Source organism: Salvelinus fontinalis, chromosome 35 (assembly GCF_029448725.1).
Source record: "Salvelinus fontinalis isolate EN_2023a chromosome 35, ASM2944872v1, whole genome shotgun sequence".
NCBI lineage: Eukaryota > Metazoa > Chordata > Actinopteri > Salmoniformes > Salmonidae > Salvelinus > Salvelinus fontinalis.
This window is the reverse complement of record NC_074699.1, coordinates 42,181,776-42,199,027: the sequence shown is the minus strand read 5'-3', so window position 1 is coordinate 42,199,027 and position 17,252 is coordinate 42,181,776. Positions and strand designations below refer to the sequence as shown.

The following is a 17,252-nucleotide window of genomic DNA, read 5'->3' as shown; positions in this document are numbered from 1 at the left end:
AAGAACTCCCCAACATTTCTCACACCACTGAACCTATCACACTCATCACTTCTGGCAATCACACTGAGACACTATCATTTCTACTCATGGACTCACCCCTTGCACCATTAGTTCTCGGCCACCCTTGGCTCACCCAACACAACCCCAGAGTTGACTGGGGTCATAACTCTATATCTATGTGGAGTAACAAGTGTCTTGAGTCCTGTTTAGTGTCTGCTTGTTCATCTGTGTCTGATTCTGTGTTTCTAGAGGAGGCAGTGGATTTGTCTAACGTGCCCGTTGAATACCACGACCTGAAGGAGGTGTTCAGCAAGTCCCGTGCTGCTTCTCTTCCTCCGCATCGTCCCTATGACTGTGCAATAGAATTATTGCCAGGTGAGTCTCCGCCTAAAGGCAAGTTATATTCACTCTCTGTTCCTGAGAGAGAGGCTATGGAGAGATACATCTCTGATTCTCTGGCATCTGGATTCATTCGTCCTTCCTCTTCTCCAGCGGGGGCGGGGTTCTTCTTTGTGGGGAAGAAGGACGGATCTCTGCGTCCTTGCATTGATTACCGTGGGTTGAATAACATCACAGTGAAGAATACCTATCCCTTACCGTTGATGTCCTCAGCCTTTGAAAGGTTACAGGGAGCATCCGTGTTCACTAAGTTGGATTTACGTAATGCTTATCATTTGGTTCGCATAAGGAGGGGGGACGAATGGAAGACCGCGTTTAACACCCCCAGAGGGCACTTCGAGTATTTGGTCATGCCTTTTGGGTTATCCAACTCCCCAGCGGTTTTCCAGGCACTCGTCAATGACGTGCTGAGAGATATGATTGATCAGTTCATATATGTTTACCTGGATGACATACTGATTTTTTCTTCTTCTCTCCAGGAACACGTTCAGCACGTCAGACGAGTGCTTCAGAGGTTGTTGGAGAATGGACTTTTTGTCAAGGCGGAAAAATGCATTTTCCATGCACAATCCGTTCCATTCCTAGGTTACATCGTCTCGACTGAAGGTATTCGCATGGATCCTGACAAGGTTAAGGCTGTGGTGGATTGGCCAAGCCCAGATTCCCGTAAGGCCCTACAGAGGTTTCTGGGATTCGCCAATTTCTACAGGCGTTTCGTTCGCAACTTTAGCCAGATAGTCGCTCCTCTTACCGCCTTAACCTCCCCCAGAGTGACGTTCAGGTGGTCCGATGCAGCCGAGGCTGCATTCACCAAACTCAAGAGCCGCTTTGTTTCGGCTCCCATCCTCATAGCTCCCGATCCCTCGCGTCAGTTCGTGGTGGAGGTGGACGCTTCAGAGGTGGGGGTAGGTGCGGTACTATCCCAACGTTCCTCTTCTGATGACAAGATGCACCCTTGCGCGTTCCTTTCCCATCGGTTATCACCTGCAGAACGCAACTACGACATTGGCAACAGAGAGTTGTTGGCAGTGAAGTTAGCATTGGAGGAGTGGCGCCATTGGTTAGAGGGTTCGGGGGTACCTTTTATAGTTTGGACCGATCACAAAAATTTGGAATATATCAGAACCGCCAAGCGACTCAACTCCAGGCAGGCGCGGTGGGCACTCTTTTTCGGACGTTTTGACTTCTCTCTCTCGTATCGCCCGGGTTCCAAGAATGTCAAACCCGATTCCCTTTCTCGTATTTTTGACCATTCCGAACGACCATCCACTCCCGAGTGCATCCTACCCAGGACCCTAGTGGTCTCCACACTTATATGGGAGGTTGAATCGAGGGTCAGAACGGCCTTAGAAGGGGTAACGCCTCCGCCCGGTTGTCCGCCTAATCGGTTGTTTGTGCCGGAGGGGTGTCGGTCCGATGTTATTCGGTGGGGGCATTGCTCCAACGTAGCGTGTCATCCAGGAGTCAGCCGTACTAGCTTTTTAGTGAAGCAACGCTTTTGGTGGCCGCTGATGGCTCGTGACATTCACAGTTTTGTCTTGGCTTGCTCGGTTTGTGCCACTGGGAAGAGTTCTAATCGACCCCCAGATGGGTTACTCCAACCGCTGTCGGTCCCTTCGAGACCCTGGTCCCACATCGCGCTAGATTTTGTTACCGGTCTCCCGCCCTCCCAGGGCAAGACGGTTGTTTTGACCGTGGTGGACCGGTTCTCGAAGGCGGCTCATTTTATTCCCTTGCCTAAATTACCATCTGCCAAGGAAACAGCGGTAACGGTCGTGGATCATGTCTTTCGCTTACATGGCCTGCCGATGGACGTAGTTTCTGACCGGGGGCCCCAATTTGTGTCCAAGTTTTGGCAGGAGTTTTGTAGGTTACTGGGAGCAAGTGTAAGTCTTTCTTCAGGGTTTCATCCCCAGAGCAACGGTCAAACGGAGAGGGCCAACCAAGATTTGGAGAGAGTGTTGCGATGTTTGGTTTCTAAGAACCCCTCTTCCTGGAGTCAACAACTCTCTATGGTTGAGTACGCTCACAATTCGTTGCCAGTGGCAGCCACGGGTCTCTCTCCGTTTGAGTGTAGTTTAGGTTACCAGCCACCTATCTTTCCCAGTACTGAGTCCGAGGTCACGGTTCCCTCCGCTCACGCTTTCATCCAGAGGTGCCGTCACGTATGGAGCAGAGCCCGTGAGACTCTCCTCCGGGTGGGGGCGCGCACCAAGGCTAAGGCCAATCGCCACCGGTCGAAGCCTCCGGTATACGTCGTTGGACAAAGAGTGTGGCTTTCCACGAAGAACATTCCACTCCTATCCGTTTCTAACAAGCTTGCCCCCAAATTTATCGGGCCGTTCAAGGTCACCAGGATCATTAGTCCGGTGGCGGTCCGGCTCAAGCTTCCTCCAGAGTATAGGAGAATTCATCCTACCTTCCATGTGTCCAAGATAAAACCGGTGTTTCAGGCACGCATTAACCCGCCGGTCCCGGTTCCCCCGCCGCCACGACTTGTTGATGGGGAGACCACCTTTTCTGTCAATCGGATTTTGAACTCGAGAAGGAGGGGACGCGGATTCCAGTACCTGGTAGACTGGGAGGGTAACGGTCCGGAGGAGAGAAGTTGGGTACCCGCTAGGGACATTCTGGATCACTCCCTTATCGATGATTTCAATCGACAGGTAAATTTGTCTGGGAACGCCAAGAGGCGTTCCTAGGGGGGGGGGGGGTAGTGTCACGGTTCATGAATCCACTGCCTCTCTCTCTCTCTCTCTCTCTCTCTCTCTCTCTCCTGTGTTTGTGTGGGCGTGGTTTCCAATCTTGGTCTGATTGTCTGCGCCAGCTGGAATTAATTATCTTCCCCTTTATATGTTCTGTAACCTGTGTTTCTTGTTGTCAGATCGTTGTTTCTTCCCTGAGGTTGTGTCGTGTGTCAGTGCTCTTTCTCTCGCAGCCCTTGTGGGGATTATCTGCTGTGCTCCTTCCTACCCAGCCGGACTCACTCCCTTGGATTTCTCAGCACGCTATCATCAGAGGATGTGCCCTTTGGCCCTGGGTTGGATTCTGTCTGAGTATATTCTGTCTGTCCTGTTGATGCTGTAAACTATTTCATTAAACCATCGTTGCTTGCATCTTGCATCCGCCTCTGTATTGTGACAGAACGATCTGACCACATCATGGATGCAGCGAGTTCAACGAGTCTGACCGAATTCATTTCCCGCAGTATCACGAGAATGGACCAACAAGAGGAGAACATCTCTAGCACAGGTCGGGCAGTACAAGCCATTGCGACGCAGGTATCCCAGCTGACCCAACAATTACAACATCTGGGGGGCCTCGCTGCGCCACCTACACCGGCAGTTCAACACGCCCCGCCAGAGCCGGATTCCCAGCTAGAGCCACGGCTACCGACACCAGAGGGTTATTCAGGTGATCCTGACTATTGCAGAGCTTTTCTGACGAGATGTTCCATGCATTTCTCGTTGCAGCCACGGACCTTCAACCGTGAACAGTCTAAGGTAGCATTCGTACTCACACTGCCATCAGGCAAAGCGGCCCTTTGGGGATCGGCGGTGTGGGCGAACCAGGACCCATGCTGCACCTCCTTCCAGACACTCTCCGAGGAGATGAGAAGGGTCTTCGATCGGGCCGTGGCGGGTAGGGAGGCGGCCAGACTACTCGCTGACCTTCGCCAAGGAGACCGTTCAGTATCGGAATACTCCATTCAATTCCGCACTCTGGCCGCAGAATGTCAGTGGAACGAGGAGGCGCAGTGGGACATGTTCCTGCATGGGCTGGAGGACCGGATCCAGAAGGAGATTTATGTTCTGGACCTTCCCAGGAGTTTAAATGGACTAGTGGAACTAGCATTGAGGGTCGACGCTCGTCTGAGTCGTATTGGCCGCCGAGCATACCCTAACAGACCGTATAACGACACGGAGGGTTGGCATGCCAGCAGCGGGAACACGGCCAGTTCAGCCTCCGCTCACGAACCCATGCAGGTGGGGAGAGCTCGCCTCTCCCGGGAGGAGAGGGAGAGGCGGAGATCCCAAGGACTTTGTCTCTACTGTGGTAGAGCGGGCCACTTTATCCACTCCTGTCCGGTAAAAGATCAGGCCCGGTAGTAAGTATGAGGCTACTATCGGGTGGTGTCATCACAGAGAAGACCTCATCATCTACTCTCCTCCCGGTAAGACTAAGATGGGCCACCCACACGCACGACACCCAAGCTTTACTGGACTCAGGAGCAGAGGGTAATTTCATGGACTTCAAGCTTGCTCACAAGCTCCAGATTCCTATCACCTCACTCACGCACAAGATATCCGTCAACGCTCTCAATGGTCAAGAACTCCCCAACATTTCTCACACCACTGAACCTATCACACTCATCACTTCTGGCAATCACACTGAGACACTATCATTTCTACTCATGGACTCACCCCTTGCACCATTAGTTCTCGGCCACCCTTGGCTCACCCAACACAACCCCAGAGTTGACTGGGGTCATAACTCTATATCTATGTGGAGTAACAAGTGTCTTGAGTCCTGTTTAGTGTCTGCTTGTTCATCTGTGTCTGATTCTGTGTTTCTAGAGGAGGCAGTGGATTTGTCTAACGTGCCCGTTGAATACCACGACCTGAAGGAGGTGTTCAGCAAGTCCCGTGCTGCTTCTCTTCCTCCGCATCGTCCCTATGACTGTGCAATAGAATTATTGCCAGGTGAGTCTCCGCCTAAAGGCAAGTTATATTCACTCTCTGTTCCTGAGAGAGAGGCTATGGAGAGATACATCTCTGATTCTCTGGCATCTGGATTCATTCGTCCTTCTTCTTCTCCAGCGGGGGCGGGGTTCTTCTTTGTGGGGAAGAAGGACGGATCTCTGCGTCCTTGCATTGATTACCGTGGGTTGAATAACATCACAGTGAAGAATACCTATCCCTTACCGTTGATGTCCTCAGCCTTTGAAAGGTTACAGGGAGCATCCGTGTTCACTAAGTTGGATTTACGTAATGCTTATCATTTGGTTCGCATAAGGAGGGGGGACGAATGGAAGACCGCGTTTAACACCCCCAGAGGGCACTTCGAGTATTTGGTCATGCCTTTTGGGTTATCCAACTCCCCAGCGGTTTTCCAGGCACTCGTCAATGACGTGCTGAGAGATATGATTGATCAGTTCATATATGTTTACCTGGATGACATACTGATTTTTTCTTCTTCTCTCCAGGAACACGTTCAGCACGTCAGACGAGTGCTTCAGAGGTTGTTGGAGAATGGACTTTTTGTCAAGGCGGAAAAATGCATTTTCCATGCACAATCCGTTCCATTCCTAGGTTACATCGTCTCGACTGAAGGTATTCGCATGGATCCTGACAAGGTTAAGGCTGTGGTGGATTGGCCAAGCCCAGATTCCCGTAAGGCCCTACAGAGGTTTCTGGGATTCGCCAATTTCTACAGGCGTTTCGTTCGCAACTTTAGCCAGATAGTCGCTCCTCTTACCGCCTTAACCTCCCCCAGAGTGACGTTCAGGTGGTCCGATGCAGCCGAGGCTGCATTCACCAAACTCAAGAGCCGCTTTGTTTCGGCTCCCATCCTCATAGCTCCCGATCCCTCGCGTCAGTTCGTGGTGGAGGTGGACGCTTCAGAGGTGGGGGTAGGTGCGGTACTATCCCAACGTTCCTCTTCTGATGACAAGATGCACCCTTGCGCGTTCCTTTCCCATCGGTTATCACCTGCAGAACGCAACTACGACATTGGCAACAGAGAGTTGTTGGCAGTGAAGTTAGCATTGGAGGAGTGGCGCCATTGGTTAGAGGGTTCGGGGGTACCTTTTATAGTTTGGACCGATCACAAAAATTTGGAATATATCAGAACCGCCAAGCGACTCAACTCCAGGCAGGCGCGGTGGGCACTCTTTTTCGGACGTTTTGACTTCTCTCTCTCGTATCGCCCGGGTTCCAAGAATGTCAAACCCGATTCCCTTTCTCGTATTTTTGACCATTCCGAACGACCATCCACTCCCGAGTGCATCCTACCCAGGACCCTAGTGGTCTCCACACTTATATGGGAGGTTGAATCGAGGGTCAGAACGGCCTTAGAAGGGGTAACGCCTCCGCCCGGTTGTCCGCCTAATCGGTTGTTTGTGCCGGAGGGGTGTCGGTCCGATGTTATTCGGTGGGGGCATTGCTCCAACGTAGCGTGTCATCCAGGAGTCAGCCGTACTAGCTTTTTAGTGAAGCAACGCTTTTGGTGGCCGCTGATGGCTCGTGACATTCACAGTTTTGTCTTGGCTTGCTCGGTTTGTGCCACTGGGAAGAGTTCTAATCGACCCCCAGATGGGTTACTCCAACCGCTGTCGGTCCCTTCGAGACCCTGGTCCCACATCGCGCTAGATTTTGTTACCGGTCTCCCGCCCTCCCAGGGCAAGACGGTTGTTTTGACCGTGGTGGACCGGTTCTCGAAGGCGGCTCATTTTATTCCCTTGCCTAAATTACCATCTGCCAAGGAAACAGCGGTAACGGTCGTGGATCATGTCTTTCGCTTACATGGCCTGCCGATGGACGTAGTTTCTGACCGGGGGCCCCAATTTGTGTCCAAGTTTTGGCAGGAGTTTTGTAGGTTACTGGGAGCAAGTGTAAGTCTTTCTTCAGGGTTTCATCCCCAGAGCAACGGTCAAACGGAGAGGGCCAACCAAGATTTGGAGAGAGTGTTGCGATGTTTGGTTTCTAAGAACCCCTCTTCCTGGAGTCAACAACTCTCTATGGTTGAGTACGCTCACAATTCGTTGCCAGTGGCAGCCACGGGTCTCTCTCCGTTTGAGTGTAGTTTAGGTTACCAGCCACCTATCTTTCCCAGTACTGAGTCCGAGGTCACGGTTCCCTCCGCTCACGCTTTCATCCAGAGGTGCCGTCACGTATGGAGCAGAGCCCGTGAGACTCTCCTCCGGGTGGGGGCGCGCACCAAGGCTAAGGCCAATCGCCACCGGTCGAAGCCTCCGGTATACGTCGTTGGACAAAGAGTGTGGCTTTCCACGAAGAACATTCCACTCCTATCCGTTTCTAACAAGCTTGCCCCCAAATTTATCGGGCCGTTCAAGGTCACCAGGATCATTAGTCCGGTGGCGGTCCGGCTCAAGCTTCCTCCAGAGTATAGGAGAATTCATCCTACCTTCCATGTGTCCAAGATAAAACCGGTGTTTCAGGCACGCATTAACCCGCCGGTCCCGGTTCCCCCGCCGCCACGACTTGTTGATGGGGAGACCACCTTTTCTGTCAATCGGATTTTGAACTCGAGAAGGAGGGGACGCGGATTCCAGTACCTGGTAGACTGGGAGGGTTACGGTCCGGAGGAGAGAAGTTGGGTACCCGCTAGGGACATTCTGGATCACTCCCTTATCGATGATTTCAATCGACAGGTAAATTTGTCTGGGAACGCCAAGAGGCGTTCCTAGGGGGGGGGGGGTAGTGTCACGGTTCATGAATCCACTGCCTCTCTCTCTCTCTCTCTCTCTCTCTCTCTCTCTCTCCTGTGTTTGTGTGGGCGTGGTTTCCAATCTTGGTCTGATTGTCTGCGCCAGCTGGAATTAATTATCTTCCCCTTTATATGTTCTGTAACCTGTGTTTCTTGTTGTCAGATCGTTGTTTCTTCCCTGAGGTTGTGTCGTGTGTCAGTGCTCTTTCTCTCGCAGCCCTTGTGGGGATTATCTGCTGTGCTCCTTCCTACCCAGCCGGACTCACTCCCTTGGATTTCTCAGCACGCTATCATCAGAGGATGTGCCCTTTGGCCCTGGGTTGGATTCTGTCTGAGTATATTCTGTCTGTCCTGTTGATGCTGTAAACTATTTCATTAAACCATCGTTGCTTGCATTTTGCATCCGCCTCTGTATTGTGACAATGACCTACCACCCCCTAATATACCTTACCACGACCTACCGCCCCCTAATATACCCTACCATGACCTACTGCCCCCGAATATACCCTACCATGACCTACCATGACAGGTACCAGTCCTCTCCTCCTGTCCTCCTGGATGGCCTGTTTCAGAGTGTCTCCTCTCAGGGAGAAGTGGTCGTCTGGAGGGAGGAACCTGATCTTCACCAGGGAGATCAGACCTGCCTTCTCCACTGAGGAGTGAGCCTGATAGAGGCAGAGAGCAGACGGAGAGATGGACAGACAGACAGACAGTCAATCTCTCATTATGCAGAACTCACTATTTGTGTGTGTGTGTGTGTGCGTGTGTGTGTGTTCGTGCATGCGTGCGTGCATGTTTGCAAACGTTGCATATGTGCGTGTGTGTGTGGGTCCATAACCCATCCCATGTTGACCTGGTCTGATGCGTAGGCCACCAGTCTGGCGTTGACCACTGAGTCATCCAGGTCTCTGTCTGCTGGATCTGTCCTCTTCAGCTGCTGGATCCTGGCCTTCCTGGCAGCCAGCAGAGCTACCAGACTACTCTCACTCACTGTGCTCTGAGAGGAGAGAGGGATGGGGGAGAGAGAGGAGGGAGGAATGGGGGAGAGAGAGGAGGGAGGGAGGGATGGAAGGGGGAGGGAGAGAGAGGAGGGAGGGAGGGAGGGAGGGAGGGGAGACAAAGAAGGAGAGAGAAAAGCACTATGTTTATGTGAACTTATTTACTGCTTTCTGAGAAGAGTGTAGAGAATGTTATTCCCATTCACCACTAGGTGGTGCTGTGAGAGTACATGTCTACCTGCCTATTCCTCCCCCGGTGCTGTCTAGTTGGTACTGTAAGGTGAGTATGGTCAGGTATGGTCAGGTGTATCTATCCTACCTGCAGTATTCCTCCCCGGTGCTGTCTAGTTGGTACTGTAAGGTGAGTATGGTCAGGTATATCTATCCTACCTGCAGTATTCCTCCCCCGGTGCTGTCTAGTTGGTACTGTAAGGTGAGTATGGTCAGGTATGGTCAGGTGTATCTATCCTACCTGCAGTATTCCTCCCCGGTGCTGTCTAGTTGGTACTGTAAGGTGAGTATGGTCAGGTATATCTATCCTACCTGCAGTATTCCTCCCCCGGTGCTGTCTAGTTGGTACTGTAAGGTGAGTATGGTCAGGTATGGTCAGGTGTATCTATCCTACCTGCAGTATTCCTCCCCGGTGCTGTCTAGTTGGTACTGTAAGGTGAGTATGGTCAGGTATGGCCAGGTGTATCTATCCTACCTGCAGTATTCCTCCCCGGTGCTGTCTAGTTGGTACTGTAAGGTGAGTATGGTCAGGTGTATCTATCCTACCTGCAGTATTCCTCCCCGGTGCTGTCTAGTTGGTACTGTAAGGTGAGTATGGTCAGGTGTATCTATCCTACCTGCAGTATTCCTCCCCGGTGCTGTCTAGTTGGTACTGTAAGGTGAGTATGGTCAGGTGTATCTATCCTACCTGCAGTATTCCTCCCCCGGTGCTGTCTAGTTGGTACTGTAAGGTGAGTATGGTCAGGTATGGTCAGGTGTATCTATCCTACCTGCAGTATTCCTCCCCGGTGCTGTCTAGTTGGTACTGTAAGGTGAGTATGGTCAGGTGTATCTATCCTACCTGCAGTATTCCTCCTCCGGTGCTGTCTAGTTGGTACTGTAAGGTGAGTATGGTCAGGTGTATCTGTCCTACCTGCAGTATTCCTCCTCCGGTGCTGTCTAGTTGGTACTGTAAGATGAGTATGGTCAGGTGTATCTATCCTACCTGCAGTATTCCTCCCCGGTGCTGTCTAGTTGGTACTGTAAGGTGAGTATGGTCAGGTATGGTCAGGTGTATCTATCCTACCTGCAGTATTCCTCCTCCGGTGCTGTCTAGTTGGTACTGTAAGGTGAGTATGGTCAGGTATGGTCAGGTGTATCTATCCTACCTGCAGTATTCCTCCTCCGGTGCTGTCTAGTTGGTACTGTAAGGTGAGTATGGTCAGGTGTATCTATTCTACCTGCAGTATTCCTCCCCCGGTGCTGTCTAGTTGGTACTGTAAGGTGAGTATGGTCAGGTATGGTCAGGTGTATCTATCCTACCTGCAGTATTCCTCCTCCGGTGCTGTCTAGTTGGTACTGTAAGGTGAGTATGGTCAGGTATGGTCAGGTGTATCTATCCTACCTGCAGTATTCCTCCCCGGTGCTGTCTAGTTGGTACTGTAAGGTGAGTATGGTCAGGTATGGTCAGGTGTATCTATCCTACCTGCAGTATTCCCCCCCGGTGCTGTCTAGTTGGTACTGTAAGGTGAGTATGGTCAGGTGTATCTATTCTACCTGCAGTATTCCTCCCCGGTGCTGTCTAGTTGGTACTGTAAGGTGAGTATGGTCAGGTGTATCTATCCTACCTGCAGTATTCCTCCCCCGGTGCTGTCTAGTTGGTACTGTAAGGTGAGTATGGTCAGGTATGGTCAGGTGTGGTCAGGTGTATCTATCCTACCTGCAGTATTCCTCCCCGGTGCTGTCTAGTTGGTACTGTAAGGTGAGTATGGTCAGGTATGGTCAGGTGTATCTATCCTACCTGCAGTATTCCTCCCCGGTGCTGTCTAGTTGGTACTGTAAGGTGAGTATGGTCAGGTGTATCTATTCTACCTGCAGTATTCCTCCCTGGTGCTGTCTAGTTGGTACTGTAAGGTGAGTATGGTCAGGTGTATCTATCCTACCTGCAGTATTCCCCCCCGGTGCTGTCTAGTTGGTACTGTAAGGTGAGTATGGTCAGGTGTATCCAGGTGTATCTATCCTACCTGCAGTATTCCTCCCCGGTGCTGTCTAGTTGGTATTGTAAGGTGAGTATGGTCAGGTATGGTCAGGTGTATCTATCCTACCTGCAGTATTCCTCCTCCGGTGCTGTCTAGTTGGTACTGTAAGGTGAGTATGGTCAGGTATGGTCAGGTGTATCTATCCTACCTGCAGTATTCCTCCCCCGGTGCTGTCTAGTTGGTACTGTAAAGGTGAGTATGGTCAGGTATGGTCAGGTGTATCTATTCTACCTGCAGTATTCCTCCCCGGTGCTGTCTAGTTGGTACTGTAAGGTGAGTATGGTCAGGTGTATCTATTCTACCTGCAGTATTCCCCCCCGGTGCTGTCTAGTTGGTACTGTAAGGTGAGTATGGTCAGGTGTATCTATCCTACCTGCAGTATTCCCCCCCGGTGCTGTCTAGTTGGTACTGTAAGGTGAGTATGGTCAGGTGTATCTATTCTACCTGCAGTATTCCTCCCTGGTGCTGTCTAGTTGGTACTGTAAGGTGAGTATGGTCAGGTGTATCTATCCTACCTGCAGTATTCCCCCCCGGTGCTGTCTAGTTGGTACTGTAAGGTGAGTATGGTCAGGTGTATCCAGGTGTATCTATCCTACCTGCAGTATTCCTCCCCGGTGCTGTCTAGTTGGTACTGTAAGGTGAGTATGGTCAGGTATGGTCAGGTGTATCTATCCTACCTGCAGTATTCCTCCTCCGGTGCTCTCTAGTTGGTACTGTAAGGTGAGTATGGTCAGGTGTATCTATCCTACCTGCAGTATTCCTCCCCGGTGCTGTCTAGTTGGTACTGTAAGGTGAGTATGGTCAGGTATGGTCAGGTGTATCTATCCTACTTGCAGTATTCCTCCTCCGGTGCTGTCTAGTTGGTACTGTAAGGTGAGTATGGTCAGGTATGGTCAGGTGTATCTATCCTACCTGCAGTATTCCTCCCCCGGTGCTGTCTAGTTGGTACTGTAAAGGTGAGTATGGTCAGGTATGGTCAGGTGTATCTATTCTACCTGCAGTATTCCTCCCCGGTGCTGTCTAGTTGGTACTGTAAGGTGAGTATGGTCAGGTGTATCTATCCTACCTGCAGTATTCCCCCCCGGTGCTGTCTAGTTGGTACTGTAAGGTGAGTATGGTCAGGTATGGTCAGGTGTATCTATCCTACCTGCAGTATTCCTCCCCGGTGCTGTCTAGTCGGTACTGTAAGGTGAGTATGGTCAGGTATGGTCAGGTGTATCTATCCTACCTGCAGTATTCCTCCCCGGTGCTGTCTAGTTGGTACTGTAAGGTGAGTATGGTCAGGTGTATCCAGGTGTATCTATCCTACCTGCAGTATTCCTCCCCGGTGCTGTCTAGTTGGTACTGTAAGGTGAGTATGGTCAGGTATATCTATCCTACCTGCAGTATTCCTCCCCGGTGCTGTCTAGTTGGTACTGTAAGGTGAGTATGGTCAGGTATGGTCAGGTGTATCTATCCTACCTGCAGTATTCCTCCCCGGTGCTGTCTAGTTGGTACTGTAAGGTGAGTATGGTCAGGTGTATCTATCCTACCTGCAGTATTCCTCCCCGGTGCTGTCTAGTTGGTACTGTAAGGTGAGTATGGTCAGGTATGGTCAGGTGTATCTATCCTACCTGCAGTATTCCCCCCCGGTGCTGTCTAGTTGGTACTGTAAGGTGAGTATGGTCAGGTGTATCTATCCTACCTGCAGTATTCCTCCCCCGGTGCTGTCTAGTTGGTACTGTAAGGTGAGTATGGTCAGGTATGGTCAGGTGTATCTATCCTCCCTGCAGTATTCCTCCCCCGGTGCTGTCTAGTTGGTACTGTAAGGTGAGTATGGTCAGGTATGGTCAGGTGTATCTATTCTACCTGCAGTATTCCTCCTCCGGTGCTGTCTAGTTGGTACTGTAAGGTGAGTATGGTCAGGTGTATCTATCCTACCTGCAGTATTCCTCCCCCGGTGCTGTCTAGTTGGTACTGTAAGGTGAGTATGGTCAGGTATGGTCAGGTGTATCTATCCTACCTGCAGTATTCCTCCCCGGTGCTGTCTAGTTGGTACTGTAAGGTGAGTATGGTCAGGTGTATCTATTCTACCTGCAGTATTCCCCCCCGGTGCTGTCTAGTTGGTACTGTAAGGTGAGTATGGTCAGGTAGGGTCAGGTGTATCTATCCTACCTGCAGTATTCCTCCCCGGTGCTGTCTAGTTGGTACTGTAAGGTGAGTATGGTCAGGTGTATCTATCCTACCTGCAGTATTCCTCCCCGGTGCTGTCTAGTTGGTACTGTAAGGTGAGTATGGTCAGGTATGGTCAGGTGTATCTATCCTACCTGCAGTATTCCTCCCCGGTGCTGTCTAGTTGGTACTGTAAGGTGAGTATGGTCAGGTGTATCTATCCTACCTGCAGTATTCCTCCCCCGGTGCTGTCTAGTTGGTACTGTAAGGTGAGTATGGTCAGGTGTATCTATTCTACCTGCAGTATTCCCCCCCGGTGCTGTCTAGTTGGTACTGTAAGGTGAGTATGGTCAGGTGTATCTATCCTACCTGCAGTCCCCGGTGCTGTCTAGTTGGTACTGTAAGGTGAGTATGGTCAGGTATGGTCAGGTGTATCTATCCTACCTGCAGTATTCCTCCCCGGTGCTGTCTAGTTGGTACTGTAAGGTGAGTATGGTCAGGTATGGTCAGGTGTATCTATCCTACCTGCAGTATTCCTCCCCGGTGCTGTCTAGTTGGTACTGTAAGGTGAGTATGGTCAGGTGTATCTATCCTACCTGCAGTATTCCTCCCCAGTGCTGTCTAGTTGGTACTGTAAGGTGAGTATGGTCAGGTATGGTCAGGTGTATCTATCCTACCTGCAGTATTCCTCCCCGGTGCTGTCTAGTTGGTACTGTAAGGTGAGTATGGTCAGGTGTATCTATCCTACCTGCAGTATTCCTCCCCCGGTGCTGTCTAGTTGGTACTGTAAGGTAAGTATGGTCAGGTGTATCTATTCTACCTGCAGTATTCCCCCCCGGTGCTGTCTAGTTGGTACTGTAAGGTCAGGTATGGTCAGGTATGGTCAGGTGTATCTATCCTACCTGCAGTATTCCTCCCCGGTGCTGTCTAGTTGGTACTGTAAGGTGAGTATGGTCAGGTATGGTCAGGTGTATCTATCCTACCTGCAGTATTCCTCCCCGGTGCTGTCTAGTTGGTACTGTAAGGTGAGTATGGTCAGGTGTATCTATCCTACCTGCAGTATTCCTCCCCAGTGCTGTCTAGTTGGTACTGTAAGGTGAGTATGGTCAGGTGTATCTATCCTACCTGCAGTATTCCTCCCCGGTGCTGTCTAGTTGGTACTGTAAGGTGAGTATGGTCAGGTATATCTATCCTACCTGCAGTATTCCTCCCCCGTTGCTGTCTGGGTGGTGATGGAGGAAGAAGGTGGGGAGACCAAGGGCTTTACACAACCAGTCCATCACGTTCATCTCCAGCTCTGTACACGCCGGGCTGGAGGCCTGGACCCAACACAACAACATCATGTCATTCTGTCATAAATAGTCATTACATTATAATATCACACGACTATAGGATTTCCTGCAGGACCGTTCTGTAGCAGATGATTGTATCCAAGTATCTTCTAGTTAACCCATGGCTCATGTGGGAGAAAAACCTCACAAACCTGATGTCACAGTTAATGTGCTGCCAGGAAATATATATTTTTTAAAACATGATATTCAAGTCTTTAAACCAAAACTTTAGTTGGATAATTAAGTGAGTTATTTTTGTGTAGTTCCCCACAAAGAGTAAATCAAGTTGGATGTGATAAGATAGTTACCCAGGTGAATCCGATGTTGTTGATTGCATCAGCCAACATGTCTCCTAACATGGAGGGCCAGGAGGTCAGGGCTGGGTAGTACGCATGCATGTAGGGGCTCTGCCAGTGGACCACCTGACCAACACACACACACACACACACACACACACACACACACACACACACACACACACACACACACACACACACACACACACACACACACGCAGGCACAAACACACTCCATCATTAGTGCCAGAAAGATACTTTGGGGGACAGAATATCCTTACAACAAGTTACAGTGAACAATCAATGTTTGATCCACAACGGTCCTGGTAACGGTTCATAGTCACTAGGCAATTGAGGTCCTTGTTATAAACTATCAATTAAGAAAAAATTCTTATTTACAAATGATGACCTGTCAAACACATCAATACACACCAATTATCAAATCAAAATCAAATCAAATGTATTTATATAGCCCTTCTAACATCAGCTGATATCTCAAAGTGCTGTACAGAAACCTAGCCTAAAACCCCAAACAGCAAGCAATGCAGGTGTAGAAGCACGGTGGCTAGGAAAAGCTCCCTAGACAGGCCAAAACCTAGGAAGAAACCTAGAGAGGAACCATTACATCTATATACACATCTATATTCACATCAGTTACACTATACACATCTATATTCACATCAATTACACTATACACAACTATATACACATCAATTACACTATACACATCTATATACACATCAATTACACTATACACAACTATATACACATCAATTACACTATACACAACTATAAACACATCAATTACACTACACATCTATATACACATCAATTACACTATACACATCTATATACACATCAATTACACTATACACATCTATATACACATCAATTACACTACACATCTATATACACATCAATTACACTATACACATCTATATACACATCAATTACACTACACATCTATATTCACATCAGTTACACTATACACATCTATATTCACATCAATTACACTATACACAACTATATACACATCAATTACACTATACACATCTATATACACATCAATTACACTATACACAACTATATACACATCAATTACACTATACACATCCATATACACATCAATTACACTATACACAACTATATACACATTGTAACGGTCCTGACCTGTTTTATGTTTGTTTTTATGTGTTTATGGTCAGGGCATGTGTTTTGGGTGGGCAGTCTATGTTATCTGTTTCTATGTTGGTTTTGGGTTGCCTGGTATGGCTCTTGATTAGAGGCAGGTGGTTTGCGTTTTCCTCTAATTAAGAGTCATATTTAGGTAGGGCGTTCTCACTGTTTGTTTGTGGGTGATTGTCTCCTGTGTCGTTGCATGGATTTACCATACGGGACTGTTTGGCTGTTCGTTTCGTTTCGATGTAGTCTGTTTCCTGTCCGTGAGTTTTACGTTTCAGTTAAGTAAGTTCATGTTCAGGTTTTGTCGTCTACGTCGTTTTCTTGTTTTGTATTTTTGAAAGTGTTTTGTTTTGTTTCGTGTTGCCATCGTGTATAAATAAAGTGATGGCTTATTTCCCTCAAGCTGCATTTTGGTCTGAAGATCCTTCTCTCCTCACCTCGTCCGAGGATGAGGAGAGTGACAGCCGTTACACACATCAATTACACTATACACATCTATATTCACATCAATTACACTATACACATCTATATTCACATCAATTACACTATACACATCTATATTCACATCAATTACACTATACACAACTATATACACATCAATTACACTATACACATCTATATTCACATCAATTACACTATACACATCTATATACACATCAATTACACTATACACATCTATATACACATCAATTACACTATACACAACTATATTCACATCAATTACACTATACACATCTATATACACATCAATTACACTATACACAACTATATTCACATCAATTACACTATACACAACTATATACACATCAATTACACTATACACAACTATATTCACATCAATTACACTATACACATCTATATTCACATCAATTACACTATACACATCTATATTCACATCAATTACACTATACACAACTATATACACATCAATTACACTATACACATCTATATTCACATCAATTACACTATACACATCTATATACACATCAATTACACTATACACATCTATGTACACATCAATTACACTATACACAACTATATTCACATCAATTACACTATACACATCTATATACACATCAATTACACTATACACAACTATATACACATCAATTACACTATACACATCTATATACACATCAATTACACTATACACAACTATATTCACATCAATTACACTATACACATCTATATACACAT

At 48.6% G+C, this 17,252-nt stretch overlaps 1 protein-coding gene across 1 annotated transcript in view; it reads right to left on the bottom strand.

Annotated features, from left to right (window-relative positions):
* Positions 1 to 17,252, bottom strand: part of LOC129834907 (histidine decarboxylase-like) — a 151,735-nt gene that overhangs the window by 14,424 nt on the left and 120,059 nt on the right. The window contains exons 2-5 of the mRNA XM_055900278.1: positions 14,886 to 14,999; positions 14,443 to 14,565; positions 8,702 to 8,845; positions 8,370 to 8,513 (exon numbers count right to left, since the gene is read on the bottom strand). Of these exons, the coding sequence (XP_055756253.1) occupies positions 8,370 to 8,513; positions 8,702 to 8,845; positions 14,443 to 14,565; positions 14,886 to 14,999 (525 nt within the window). The remainder of the gene's footprint in view (positions 1 to 8,369; positions 8,514 to 8,701; positions 8,846 to 14,442; positions 14,566 to 14,885; positions 15,000 to 17,252) is intronic.